General features: G+C 35.2%; 1 protein-coding gene across 1 annotated transcript; it reads right to left on the bottom strand.

Annotated features, from left to right (window-relative positions):
• Positions 1–12,411: 12,411 nt before the first annotated feature.
• On the bottom strand, positions 12,412–13,275 carry LOC107066476 (uncharacterized). The gene has a single exon (XM_015321128.2). The coding sequence runs from the start codon at positions 13,273–13,275 to the stop codon at positions 12,412–12,414; it is 864 nt and encodes a 287-aa protein (XP_015176614.2).
• Between the last annotated feature and the right edge of the window lie 1,552 nt (positions 13,276–14,827).

Here is a 14,827-nt window from a genome sequence, read left to right as displayed (position 1 = left end):
CTAACAAATAAGGAAATCAAAGTACAACCATACAACTCCATAAGCTACACTAAAATAGCAAAGGAACTAGAAGCAAAAGATATTGAATTTTACACTTTTTAATACAAAAGCTAAAGAAACTTCAAGGTGGTGTTGAGAGGACTCCACCCCTTTAGTAACCTGGACGAAATAAAATCTGAAATTGAAGCGAGTGGTCATAAAGTCATTAGAATCACCAATATACGCAACAACAGGACGAGGAGTCCAACACCACTATTTTTTGTAGAGCTTCAACCACAAGAAAATAACAAACTAATATATGATTTGAAACATTTACTACAAACCATTATCTCTGTAGAACAACCCTACAAAAAAAAGGATATACCACAATGTACAAGATGCCAGGCGCATGGGCACACCAAAAATTAATTCCCCATTGTGTTAAGTGTGCAGGAAAGCATCTGACAGAGCAATGTAATTGGAAAGATAGAAGCAACCAAGTGAAGTGCTGCAATTGTGGTGGAAATCATTCAGCCAGCTATAAAGGATGTGTAATCAGAAAACAACTAATTAACAAAATGTTCCCTAAATTAAGAGAACGTATAACTCACTCCACATATACCAGATCCAGCGAGGTACAACCAGGCAAAACCTATGCACAAGCATCAAGCAACAACCACCATGTAACATATCACTCTCAACAAGATATACCAACTACCTCAAATGAATCCTCATCAACCTCACATAAGATGGAAAACATGATGATGCAGTTAATGACAAGCATGAACACAATGATAAACCTTATATCTTACGTAAATCATGACATCGCGCAAAATCATTTTGACGTCATTTTGACGTAATTGTGTTCACTGGGTAACAATATCTGCAATTTATGGTCCCCTCAAACATGCAATTAAGGAAGATGATTTTACAAAATTCTTTAACACTCTAAGCTCAAGATTCATAGCTGCGGGTGACTACAATGCTAAACATCCATGGTGGGGTTCTCGACTTTCAACTCCCACCCCAAAAGGAAAACAATTATATCAAGCCATCCAGAAAAACAAACTATATGTACTATCAACAGGAGAACCAACCTATTGGCCCACAGATCCACATAAAATACCAGACTTGTTAGATTTCTGTGTTATTAAAGGAATAAGCCAACATTATCTAGAATTAAATCGAGTCTAGATCTGTCCTCTGACCATACCCCCCTTATAGTAAATGTTACCTCCAGCGTTATTGTAAAAAAGGCACCTCCTACATTACACACAAGGAAAACAAATTGGGACACATATAGATGCTTACTAAATGAAAAAGTTAGTTGCAACATACCTCTGAAAACAGAAGAACAACTGGAGGCCGCCATTGAACACTTTAAGGTCAGTATACAGGAGGCGGCATGGGAAGCAACACCTACAATTTCCAACAAAGAGACACCACTAAAAACCTCTGATTCTATTAATAAGCTCATTGCTGAGAAAAGAAAACGGAGAAAACAGTCCAGAAATCCCGTTAATAAAACCAGACTTAACAGAGCTACAAGAAGACGGAAGAAATTGCTCCTGGAAGAAAGAGAATTAACTATCCAAAACTATGTTCAAAAATTAGCTCCACTTATTAAAGAAACAGATTATTCTCTATAGAAAGCCACGAAGAAAATAAAAAATCCTTAAGTCAGTGTACCAGCCATCAAAATCGATAACAACAAATGGGCAATGAGTGATGCGGAAAAGGCAGCAGCTTTTGCAAACCATCTCAAAGAAGTCTTTCAACCCTTTCCACAAGAGGTATCGGCCGAAGAAGAAGAGGAAGTACATACGTATCTGTATGCAACAGAAGATTTGCCTAGCCCCCATAAACCGTTTAGAGCAAGCGAAATCAGTCTGGTAATACACCAAGAAATCAGTATTAAAAAGGCTCCGGGTATTGATCTGATTACTGGTAAACTACTGCGTGAACTACCTGATAGATGCAAAAGATTTCTTACAATAATATTTAATGCTATTCTTCGTCTTAATTACTTTCCTATACAATGGAAAATAGCCCAAATTATCCTAATAAGAAAACCAGGTAGAGACCCTCAACATGTTACCTCATATAGGCCTATTAGTTTGCTCTCACATTTATCGAAAGTACTAGAAAAGCTACTTGTCAAAAGAATTAATGCACATTTAGCTGTGAATCAGTTCATACCTGCACACCAATTTGGGTTCAGAAATAAGCACGCTACGATAGAGGTACACAGATTAGTCCGTCAAATAAGCTTAAGTCTTGAGGAAAAAAAAGTATTGCTCAGCTGTCTTTCTGGACGTCGCTCAAGCCTTTGATAAAGTATGGCACCCAGGCTTATTATACAAACTTAAAAAAGCACTACCCTTCTGTATGTTCCAATTATTAAAGTCATATCTTGGTAATAGATACTTTATTGTTAAACAAAATGATACACTAAGCAAACTGCATCCTATCAGGTCAGGCGTTTCACAAGGAAGTGTCCTTGGACCAGTTTTATATACGTTATATACAGCAGATCTACCAACGACTGAACAAACAACCACCGCTACTTATGCAGATGACACTGCAATCATGGCTTCTCACTCCAACCCAACACTAGCTTCAGACCTGGTTCAAGAAAATTTGTACGGTATACAATTATGGCTAAAAAAATGGAAAATTCGTATTAATGAAACGAAATCGGTGCACATTACTTTCACACTCAGAAAACAAACATGTGCTCCAGTATCAATTAATAGCATACAAATTCCCCAATCAGATTCAGTGAAATATCTAGGAATGCACTTAGACAGTAAATTAAACTAGAAACACCACATCTGGCAAAAGAGGAAGCAACTTGGCTTACAACTTAGGCAACACTACTGGCTATTAGGTCCAAACTCCAAACTTTCTCTCAATAGTAAGGTTATAATATACAAAAGTATTTTGAAACCCATCTGGACCTATGGTATCCAACTCTGGGGCTCATCTGCCAACACTAATATTGAAATCCTTGAAAGATTCCAATCAAAGACACTTCGCATTATAACAAACTCTCCATGGTATGTCACTAACAAAAACATTTCTAAGGATCTTGAAATATCCTCTGTCAAGTCAGTTGTTAAAAACTCTACTACTAAGTACTCTGAAAAACTCCAATTCTATCCTAATACCTTAGCTAATGAACAGCTTAAGGAAGTTCACGATTTACGCCGCTTAAAAAGACTCCAACCGATAGACAATATAACTAGATTTTAAGTTTATTTCAAGTAGTCTGAGTTAAGGTTTAATATATAATATTATATTTTTGTTACATTAAGATATACATCATACATGTAATATTAATATTAAGAAGGTATTAGCTATTGAGCGAAATACCTGCATGTTATTCTTGTACTATTCTATTTTTACCAACAAATTTGCTTATTGTTACTTTGTAATAGATAGCAAATAAACTCTCATATAAAAAAAAAAAAGGTAGAAGCGACAAAAGGGTAGAAGAATAAACAGAGATAAGCACGTAGGTATGCGACCAAAAAAAATAGGATACAAACGAACCGATGATCGAAATAAGGAAAGAAAGTGCGTGGTCTGTTTTTATTTTACCAAAAACGTGTCATTTCATTTCTATTTAAAAATGTTTCTATTTTATTGAAAAATTATTATTAATTTATTTATTTCGCAAATATTGTTATTAACAATTACGAAATATATATAATATAATAATTGAATTGTCTGCAACATTTTACAAAAAAATGAAATGATTATCAGATAAATCAGAGAAAAAAAAAATTAACCAACATTGTAAAATACTTTTCTTATAAATATCAAAAGACATGTTTTTTTATTATAATATTTGCGTATTTAGGAAATTTATATTACTTTTCCAATAAAATAAAAAAGTTTTTAAATAGAAGAAACTAGACACGTGACAAAAACAAATAAACCTTATTAACTTTATATTCCGAATAAGAATAAAATAATATAACTTATTTTACAAATATGGAAAAAATATATAAAAAATAAATTTTTAAGAAAATTTTTAATATTATAAAATAAAACAACGAAAATAGAAATAGATTTTAAAATCGTTGTAATTCAAAACCTAATGAAACGAAAATGATACTACCACAATTGTTCCCTTCTTTAACAGCATCTACAGTTATTAGTTGCCATACAAAAAGAATATAAATTTTTAATAAATTTTCTTTTTTAAATTAAATTAATGCAATTAAACAATTTTACAATATTATATACTTAATTTATAGTCTCAAAATACAAAGTTAAAAAAAAAAAATTCAACCTTTTGTTTTTTGCTGTAAGAATATGATGGAATTATTACGTCATTTTTATGTCAGAACATATGACTTAATATTGAGGTCATAAATAAAGTCACCTTTCACCTCAAAAATTTGAAGATGACTTTATGACAAACAAATGACATCATTTTAAAGTCTTGTGTTCACTGGGTTCCGTCATGTGTACGAAAAAATTTGAAGATGAATTTATGACGTAGGTATGACATCATATGAAGGTCTTGTGTTCACTGGGTAGGATACCCTGCCAGTCTTCTACAACAACGCTGGTTGCCTGAATGTACTCGAAATTGGATTTTTCAATTTCATGGTGCTTTATTTTAGATTTGATAGCTATGGCTGTTCCTCCATGTGCACCACCACTAGGGTGTTGAGTACTGTACAGCGTGTATTTATAGAGTTTAAGATAAGATTTATCTGTGAAGTGGGTCTCTGATATTAGCATTATATCAATGTCATTGTTTATTAGGAAAGTGTGTAATTCCTGGCTTTTGCTTACCAGTCCATTAGCATCCCAGATTCCAATTTTATAGGATATGTTAGCCATTATCTTAATTTCGATATGACTGTATTTAAAAGGTTTATCATTGTGTTCATGCTTGTCATTAACTGCATCATCATGTTTTCCATCTTATGTGAGGTTGATGAGGATTCCTTTGAGGTAGTTGGTATATCTTGTTGAGAGTGATATGTTACATGGTGGTTGTTGCTTGATGCTTGTGCATAGGTTTTGCCTGGTTGTACCTCGCTGGATCTGGTATATGAGGAGTGAGTTATACGTTCTCTTAATTTAGGGAACATTTTGTTAATTAGTTGTTTTCTGATTACACATCCTTTATAGCTGGCTGAATGATTTCCACCACAATTGCAGCACTTCACTTGGTTGCTTCTATCTTTCCAATTACATTGCTCTGTCAGATGCTTTCCTGCACACTTAACACAATGGGGAATTAATTTTTGGTGTGCCCATGCGCCTGGCATCTTGTACATTGTGGTATATCCTTTTTTTTGTAGGGTTGTTCTACAGAGATAATGGTTTGTAGTAAATGTTTCAAATCATATATTAGTTTGTTATTTTCTTGTGGTTGAAGCTCTACAAAAAATAGTGGTGTTGGACTCCTCGTCCTGTTGTTGCGTATATTGGTGATTCTAATGACTTTATGACCACTCGCTTCAATTTCAGATTTTATTTCGTCCAGGTTACTAAAGGGGTGGAGTCCTCTCAACACCACCTTGAAGTTTCTTTAGCTTTTGTATTAAAAAGTGTAAAATTCAATATCTTTTGCTTCTAGTTCCTTTGCTATTTTAGTGTAGCTTATGGAGTTGTATGGTTGTACTTTGATTTCCTTATTTGTTAGGGTTTTTAAGGAGGACTCGTCTTTGGCAATATGATTTAATAGTTCTCTAAGCGGAGATATATATTCTACTCCACTTATAAATATGGGTGGAGGTTTGTCTTGACGGTCTTGTGATTTTTCATGTCTTTCTGGGTTTTGATTGATAGGGGCAGTATTATTATTATTATTATATGCGACAAAATAAAATAGGATACAAACGAACCGATGATCGAAATAAGAAAAGAAGGTGCGTACCAAAAACGTGTCATTTCATTTCTATTTAAAAATGTTTCTATTATATTGAAAAATTATTATTAATTTATTTATTTCGCAAATATTGTAATTAACAATTACATAAATATCAAAAGACATGTTTTTTAATTAAAATGTTTGCGTATTTAGGAAATTTATACTAATTTTTCAATAAAATAGAAAAGTTTTTAAATAAGAGAAACTAGACACGTGACCAAAAAAAAAACTCTATTTACTTTATATTTCCAATAAGAATAAAATAATATTCCTTATTTTACAAATAGAGAAAAAGAAATATAGAAAAAAAAATTTTTTAAAAGATTTTTAATATTATAAAATAAAACAACGAAAATAGAAATAGATTTTAAAATCGTTGTAATTCAAAACCCTATGAAACGAAAAAAATACGACCACAATTGTTCCCTTCTTTAACAGCATCTACAGTTATTAGTTGCCACACAAAAAGAAATACTTTTGTATGCTAACCCATGATAAAGATATCCCAAATTCAAAGGAAAGGTGAAAAGAGTGAAAGAAAAAATTCATCTACCTGAGTTTCAAAAAATATATATTATATTTACTTCGGTTAGAGGACGACGTATCTTTCTGTCGATAAATATTCTAGATTTTTTGTTTCTATCTATGGCTATCGCATTCAGCATTCCATCTTGATAGATAGAGTTTTGAAAATATTAGTTTTTGTCAGCTACCTACACACCAAGGTCTGTTCCTTATCATGAGAAAATAATTATTAAAAACAGGGAATGTATGTTGAAATTCAATCTACATTTCTTATCTTTATTATTGATGCGATAATATTCATGCTTATAGTTTTTTTTTACAACTTGTCATATCTTTTCTATTTACAAATGTTTCTATTTCATTGAAAAATTAGTATTAAATTCTTTATTTCGCAAATATTATAATAAATAATTATGAAGTACATAGAATATATAATAATTGTTGTGTCTGAAATATTAAAAAAAAAAAGGATTACCAGATTCATCAGAGAAAAAGAATTAGAGAATACTGTGGAATAAATAAGGAGCAGCTGACAAATTCCATTCAAAGCAAGTAAATTACTGTCACATTTTTATATTTTGCTTCTTTATAAAATATATTTGATGCATAAAGACAAAATATGTCTAATAAATTTGATTTTTATATGTTTTTATAAAAAATATCCAAAGAGATGTCCTGACACATGCATATATGAAAATTATAGTATAAATTGTGATATTTGCGTATTTAAGAAACTTATACTAATTTTTCAATAAAATAAAAACATTTTTAAGATGTTGAACGCCCAGCGTAAATCGGTGGAGCTTACCACGGAGCTGAAATTTGAGACTGAAAGTGTAGACAGTTCGATAAGCTGAGAGAGCGATACGATTCAATGCATTTTTTAGATTTTTCGTTGTTCAGATCTTTATTTAGACGAAAGTATTTAGAAAGAAAAATTTGTGATCCAAAGAATAAGGACGAGATATGTTATAAATAATAAGGGTCTCGAAGTGTGGTAGGCTACAGAGTTGAAAAAACATTTCTAGAGAATATCTTTATTACATCTTTCATTGCATTTTATCAGAACCGTCGTTCAGTCCAACAGTATTTTCGATATGATTTTCGTAACGTCTTTATTTCATCTATCCTAAAATGTTTGTTAAATAGCGCAAGAATGTAGATAAAAAAGAGGAAATTAAAAAGCATACTAACAAAAAAATTTTATACCTGGTTTTCAAAAAAAGAATTACTTATATTTACTTAATTTCTGACGAATTATATTTTCTTTGATAAACATCCTACCATTTTTGTTTCTATCTATGGCTATCGCATCCAGCATTCCATTTTTATTGCTTGAATTGTGAAAAGTACACTTTTTATCAGCTATTCCACCCAGAGACCATACCGGTAACCTTTATTATATATAGTAGTAATATTAAAATAAATAAATCCTACAATTATCTTACTCTTAAAACTGTCCATTCGTCTCATTCTCTCGGAACTTAGATTTTTGAAGGTTTCACTTGTAACACGTGTGATCTGCACACATGATTTTTTTTTATCCTTGTTTACTTTTTCCAAATTTAAACATTCGTAAATATATAATTTAACTTAGCTGATAAGTAAGAGCGTTCCTGGCTTTCAGAAACGATCAATAGATGGTGCACATTAACGTGTTAGCGGTATTTTTTGAAATGAAGTTATGATGCTACAGTATTTTTTATACCAATTGATTTATTTGTAAATTTCAAAAATAAAATCAACTAACATAATATGATGTATTAGTGATCTGATCTCGAGTCTTAACTATAAATATCTTATAACTTATCAGTAAATTTATCGAGTAATTAAACATTGTTTTTTTATTTAATTGTAAAAAGAAAAACTAAGCTTTTATTGATATTTACCGATTTACATACATTAAAATTCTTATATCTTTACATTACAGATTACGACGATTCATATAACATGAAATCGTTATATTTACATTTAATAACAAATTTATAATTAAGATTTGAGATGTTTTCTCAAATCATCCGTAAGACCACTTAAACCAATAGATGTAAAAAAGTTGATAGCAAAACGTGTATTTTTTGGATTATCTTAAGGAAATAATCCACTGAATGCTTCCTGTAATGTTACATTTTTAACTCTTTGATTACAATCACCAACGCTGGACTGAGGCCAGTGGAAACTTCCTTTTTTCACTAGTTATCCACACAGAGAACAGAAGTGACGAATAGAAAATGAACAAGCACACGAGAGAAAGAAACACAGAAAATTCAACGGTCAAAAACTGGATATTCGAGATTCACGAGAGTGAAGAAAATATCGACTGAACTGAATTATATGCCGCACACAAATGACCAAAATCGATCCAGCATCCGCTGAATCCTAGATCATCGGGGCGCGGAGGACGACGCGCCGAGATCACGATACGTTGATTCGCCAATCAAAACCTCGGGTCGAAGTCACGCCACAAGCTTCGGCCAATCCGGCGCTGCCACCCTCTGGACCGGCTACGTGGTCGGACAGATTTTGCCACCACCGAAAGCGCGCATTTCCGGCGGTTGCTAGTGACCTGCGAAGGTTGGTGCCGGTATACAGGAAGGTGTCAGCACCGTCCTGGTGAGAAGCGCCGCAACTTGACGAGTCGACCGAGAGGTGTCAGCACTGAGGAGGTGCGTGTAGAGGGTTTCTCTATAGTAAAGATAATATTAGACTGAATTTGTTTTATGATCTTTATTGTTAGGATGCGACTTGCTTTTCTTTGTTGTACACTTCTCAACGGCTACGCACAGACTGTACTCGTCTGGTGACCACACTTGCTAGCGTGGTTCCCTAGCCTTCTAGTAACTTAGATGGCGCGACCATCGGTCGTACCGCTACATTACTCCCTTCGGAGCATTTTTCTTATTACATAAAATGCGAAACTTAAAATTATAGATGTTTACAAGTATATAAAAATATAAAAATATATAAAGATATATAAAAATATTGCATTATCTCTATCCTAACCTAATAAGTTTTAATTGGTACATACGAATCGGTATTGCAATCTTTTTCGACGAACGCTGGTTTTAGTCTTTCTATAGATACATTTATATGTTTTCCTTTATAGTTAATTTTGAAAATATTATCTGTAAGTCTTTGTATAATTTCGTATGGACCTTCGTAAGGCGCTTCTAATGGTTTTTTTACAGCGTCGACCCTTAAAAATATGTGCGTACATGTATACAACCTATCCTGAATAAAATGTTTCTTTTTGATATGGTGTGCTGTGGGTATCGGTCTGATTTGCCTTATATGTTGTCTTAATTTTTCTAGGAATATGTGTGGATCTTGTAATAGCTCTTCGCTGAGGAAAAATTCTCCTGGTAGTCTGATGTTTTCACCATATACCAATTTCGCAGCTGAAGCTTTTATATCTTCTTTTAGATTTGTGCGTAGACCAAGGAGCACTGTTGGTAATATTCCTACCCAGTCTTTTTCTTCGTGGCACATTATTGCTGCTTTAAGTGATCTATGCCATCTTTCTATCATTCCATTTGATGCAGGGTGATATGCTGTTGTTCTAATTCTTTTCGCTCCGACTAATTTGGTTAATGCTTCAAATAGTTGACTTTCAAATTGTGTTCCTTGATCAGTTGTAATTGTAATAGGAGAACCAAATCTCGAAATCCACTGCGAATAGAATGTTGTTGCCACTGTATCTGCTGAGGTATCTGGCATTGGAATTGCTTCTGGCCATCGAGTAAACCTATCGATCATAGTTAGGCAGTATCTCATATTTTTAATCGTTGGTAATAGACCTATTATGTCTATGTGCACATGTTCGAAACGTCCTTGTGGTACTTCTATTTTCGAAGGTACCTGTTTGTTATGACGGCTTATTTTGCACTTTTGGCATGCTAAACATGTACTTGACCATTCTGCAATATCTTTGTTCATCTTTGGCCACATGAAGCTTTTTCCTATAAGGTGTTTTGTTACTCTGCCGCTGGGATGTGACAAATTGTGTACGTTCTTAAAAATCTGCCTCCGTAAAGAGACCGGAACGTATGGTCTTATGCTTTTTCCTACTATGTCGCCATATATGTATTTATCAGAGCTATCGAGGAAAATCTTCTGCAGGTTCCATTTTTCTTCTGCCAAAATATTCTTTAGTTCGTCATCCTCTTGTTGCTTTGCCATTAGCTCTTCTGTTGATACTAGGACTGGCATGTCTATGGTTTCCAGTCTTGACATAGCGTCAGCTGCCACATTGTCCTTTCCAGCAACGTAAACAATTTTGAAAGTAAACTGTCCTACGTAATCCAACTGTCTGGCTTGTCTTGGGCTTGCTTTGTCCGTATTTTGCTTAAAAGCGTATGACAGTGGTTTATGGTCAGTCTCTATTATTAATTCTCTTCCTTCGACAAAATACCTAAAAAACTTTAAACTTTTATAGATAGCTAACAATTCCCTATCATACACACTATATCTAATTTGCGCTTTTTCTAGTTTCCTTGAGAAATATCCTAGTGGTTCCCATTTGTTATCACAGAATTGTTCTAAAACTGCTCACATTGCGCTATCGGAAGCATCAGTCTTCAATTTTAATATCGCTTTTTCTTTTGGGTATGCCAATAACGTTGCTGTGGCAATTGCTTCTTTGGCTTTTTTGAAAGCTTCTTCCGCTGCTTGATTCCATTCTACCAGTCTTCTGTCGTGCTTCTTGGCACCTACCATATATTTGTTAAGTGGATCAAGCCATTCTGCAGCCTTTGGTAAGAACCTCCTATAAAAATTCACTACCCCAAGGAAACGTCGCATATCTGAAACAGTCTTTGGTTTTGTATAGTTTTGTATAGCGTGGAATCGCTCATCCAACGGCGCTATACCCTTATTATCTATCTTATAACCTAAGTAGTTTACGCTATTTTGAAAAAAATTGCACTTTGAAATGTTTATTGTTAGTCCATATTGCCTAAGTCTATCGAATATTGCACGCAGATGTTTTTCATGGGATTCCTTATTTTTAGACGCTACAATTATATCATCTATGTAACAGGCACAAAAATCTAATTTGCTTAATACTATGTTCATAAACCTTTGGTACGTTTGCGCCGCGTTACATAAACCGAAAGGCATCACTGTGTATTCAAACAGACCAAAAGGTGTAATTACAGCTGTTTTTTCTATGTCTTCCTCAGCCAACGGAATTTGGTGATATGCTCTAGACAAGTCTATTGTGGAAAATATGTTACAGTCACGAAATTGTTGCGTGACGTCGTGTACATGTGGAATGGGGTACCTGTCTGGTACCGTAACGCTATTTAGTCGCCTATAATCTTCACATGGCCTCCATTTGCCGTTTTTCTTTGGTACCATATGCAGAGGGCTCGCCCATTGACTCTTGGACGGGCGACAGATTCCTTCGTTGACTAGTTGCTGAAATTCGGCTTGTGCGATTCGCAGTTTTTCCGGATTTAGTCTTCTTGCTCTCTCTGCTATTGGAGGACCTTCTGTGGTAATATAATGTTTCACCGTGTGGCTGATGGGTTTCCTTGAAGTTGGTTTCGTTAAATCTGCGTACTCCCTAAAAAGTTCTAAATACGGACTATTGCAGTTAATGGTCAAAATGGTTGGAACGTCAATATTTACTAATTCTGCTTTCCTAGAAAGCAATGTATTGCCGTCCAACAATTTTTTGTTTCTTAAATCAGGTAGTAAATTATAAAAATGCAAGAAATCGGCGCCTATTATTGCTTTAGAAACATTCGCTATAATGAATCTCCATGAAAAATCTCGACGGAGTCCAAGATTTAAGTTTAAAAGTTTTTTTCCGAATGTGTCTATTTCTGCACCATTTGCCGCGTATAACTTACACGTATTGTCTTTGGTTTCACTTATCGAAGTACGTGGAATCACTGAGACGTCTGCACCAGTGTCTATCAGAAAACATGCTCCTGTTTTCCTATCATTTACCATGAGGCGCAGGTTTCTCGTCGCGTCGTCAACTGCCTCTATTTGAGACGCTTGCATTAGTTTTCCGAAGGCTTTCTTTTATCCGGGCCTGTCCACTTGCACGGGGGTCTGCACTTCCACGATTGTTCCGCGAATTTCCAGTGGTAGTAACATAGGCCGTCATTGTTTCGGTGTTTGCTTGATGATCGGCTTTGACTTCGGGATCTTCCGCGGAAACTTCGGTACCTTCTTCTGCCGCGCATTAGGTTTTTCATCTCCTTCGTTAGTTGCGCGATTTCCCGCATGTATTCTGCTACCTCGTGATTGGTTGTTGCTTGAGCGGCCTTTCCTACTGGCGCTGCTTCCGAAATGGCGGCCGTTTCCGGCAGACGCTCTCTCTCGAGGATCTTATCACCCATTTCCGCTAACCTTGCGGGTGACGTATTTTCGTCTGCAATGGTGAGGATCTCTTGTACCCTGATTGGCATCCTTTGCATCCATAACGTTAGGAGCATTTTTTCGCTAACACTATCACCTGCTAGGCGTTTCATTTCTCTCCAAAGTTCGGACGGTTTTTTGTCTCCTAACTCAATTCCCATTAACAATCGCCTTAGCCGTTGTTCGTCGGATTTAGTTAGTCTGTGTATTAAGGCTTCCTTTAGATGTGTATACGTACATTGCTCGGGGGGGGGGGGCGATGCTAAGATGTCGTGTACCTCTCTTATCAGCGTGGTATCCAAATTTCTTACCACCGCTGAAAACTTTACGGCATCCGATTTAACGTTGTACGCTGTGAATTCCTTTTCCAACATTACGAACCATAAATTTGGTTCCTCTTTCCAAAAAGCTGGAAGCGTTATATTTCTAAACTCACTGGCGTTGACTTCCTTTGTGTCGGTATCGGCACGGGCCACGTTGGCTTCGCTGGTTGGTTGCGCCATTGTTCTCCCACTTATTATTTTTTCTATTTTAGTTTTAAAACTAAAACTTTAGTTTAAAACTGCGAATCGCACAAGCCGAATTTCAGCAACTAGTCAACGAAGGAATCTGTCGCCCGTCCAAGAGTCAATGGGCGAGCCCTCTGCATATGGTACCAAAGAAAAACGGCGAATGGAGGCCATGTGGAGATTATAGGCGATTGAATAGCGTTACGGTACCAGACAGGTACCCCATTCCACATGTACACGACGTCACGCAACAATTTCGTGACTGTAATATATTTTCCACAATAGACTTGTCTAGAGCATATCACCAAATTCCGTTAGCTGAGGAAGACATAGAAAAAACAGCGGTAATTACACCTTTTGGTTTGTTCGAATACACAATGATGCCTTTCGGTTTATGTAACGCGGCGCAAACATTCCAAAGGTTTATAAACATAGTATTAAGCAAATTAGATTTCTGTGCCTGTTACATAGATGATATAATTGTAGCGTCTAAAAATAAGGAATCCCATGTAAAACATCTGCGTGCAATATTCGATAGACTTAGGCAATATGGACTAACAATAAACATTTCAAAATGCAATTTTTTTCAAAATAGCGTAAACTACTTAGGTTATAAGATAGATAATAAGGGTATAGCGCCGTTGGATGAGCGAGTCCACGCTATACAAAACTATACAAAACCAAAGACTGTTTCAGATATGCGACGTTTCCTTGGGGTAGTGAATTTTTATAGGAGGTTCTTACCAAAGGCTGCATAATGGCTTGATCCACCTAACAAATATATGGTAGGTGCTAAGAAGCACGACAAAAGACTGGTAGAATGGAATCAAGCAGCGGAAGAAGCTTTCAAAAAAGCTAAAGAAGCAATTGCCACAGCAACGTTATTGGCATATCCAAAAGAGAAAGCAGTATTAAAATTAAAGACTGATGCTTCCGATAACGCAATTGGAGCAGTTTTAGAACAATTCTGCGATAACAAATGGGAACCACTAGGATATTTCTCAAGGAAACTAGAAAAAGCGCAAATTAGATATAGTGTGTATGATAGGGAATTATTAGCAATTTATAAAAGTTTAAAGTTTTTCAGATATTTTGTCGAAGGAAGAGAATTAATAATAGAGACTGACCATAAACCACTGTCATACGCTTTTAAGCAAAATACTGACAAAGCAAGCCCAAGACAAGCCAGACAGTTGGATTACGTAGGACAGTTTACTTCCAAAATTGTTTACGTTGCTGGAAAAGACAATGTGGCAGCTGACGCTATGTCAAGACTGGAAACCATAGACATGCCAGTCCTAGTATCAACAGAAGAGCTAATGGCAAAGCAACAAGAGGATGACGAACTAAAGAATATTTTGGCAGAAGAAAAATGGAACCTGCAGAAGATTTTCCTCGATAGCTCTGATAATTATATTCATGGCGACATAGTCGGAAAAAGCATACAACCATACGTTCCAGTCTCTTTACGGAGGCAGATTTTTAAGAACGTACACAATTTGTCACATCCCAGCGGCAGAGTAACAAAACACCTTATAGGAAAAAG

This window comes from Polistes dominula, unplaced genomic scaffold, assembly GCF_049000335.1.
Source record: "Polistes dominula isolate Pdom_NZ unplaced genomic scaffold, Pdom_raw_medaka contig_277, whole genome shotgun sequence".
Lineage (NCBI taxonomy): Eukaryota > Metazoa > Arthropoda > Insecta > Hymenoptera > Vespidae > Polistes > Polistes dominula.
The sequence above is the reverse complement of the archived record's forward strand: the minus strand, read 5'-3'. Positions and strand labels throughout refer to the sequence as shown.

Excerpts from the sequence above, each read along its gene's own strand:
- LOC107066476 (XM_015321128.2), bottom strand. The coding sequence starts at position 13,275 with ATGGCGCAACCAACCAGCGAAGCCAACGTGGCCCGTGCCGATACCGAC.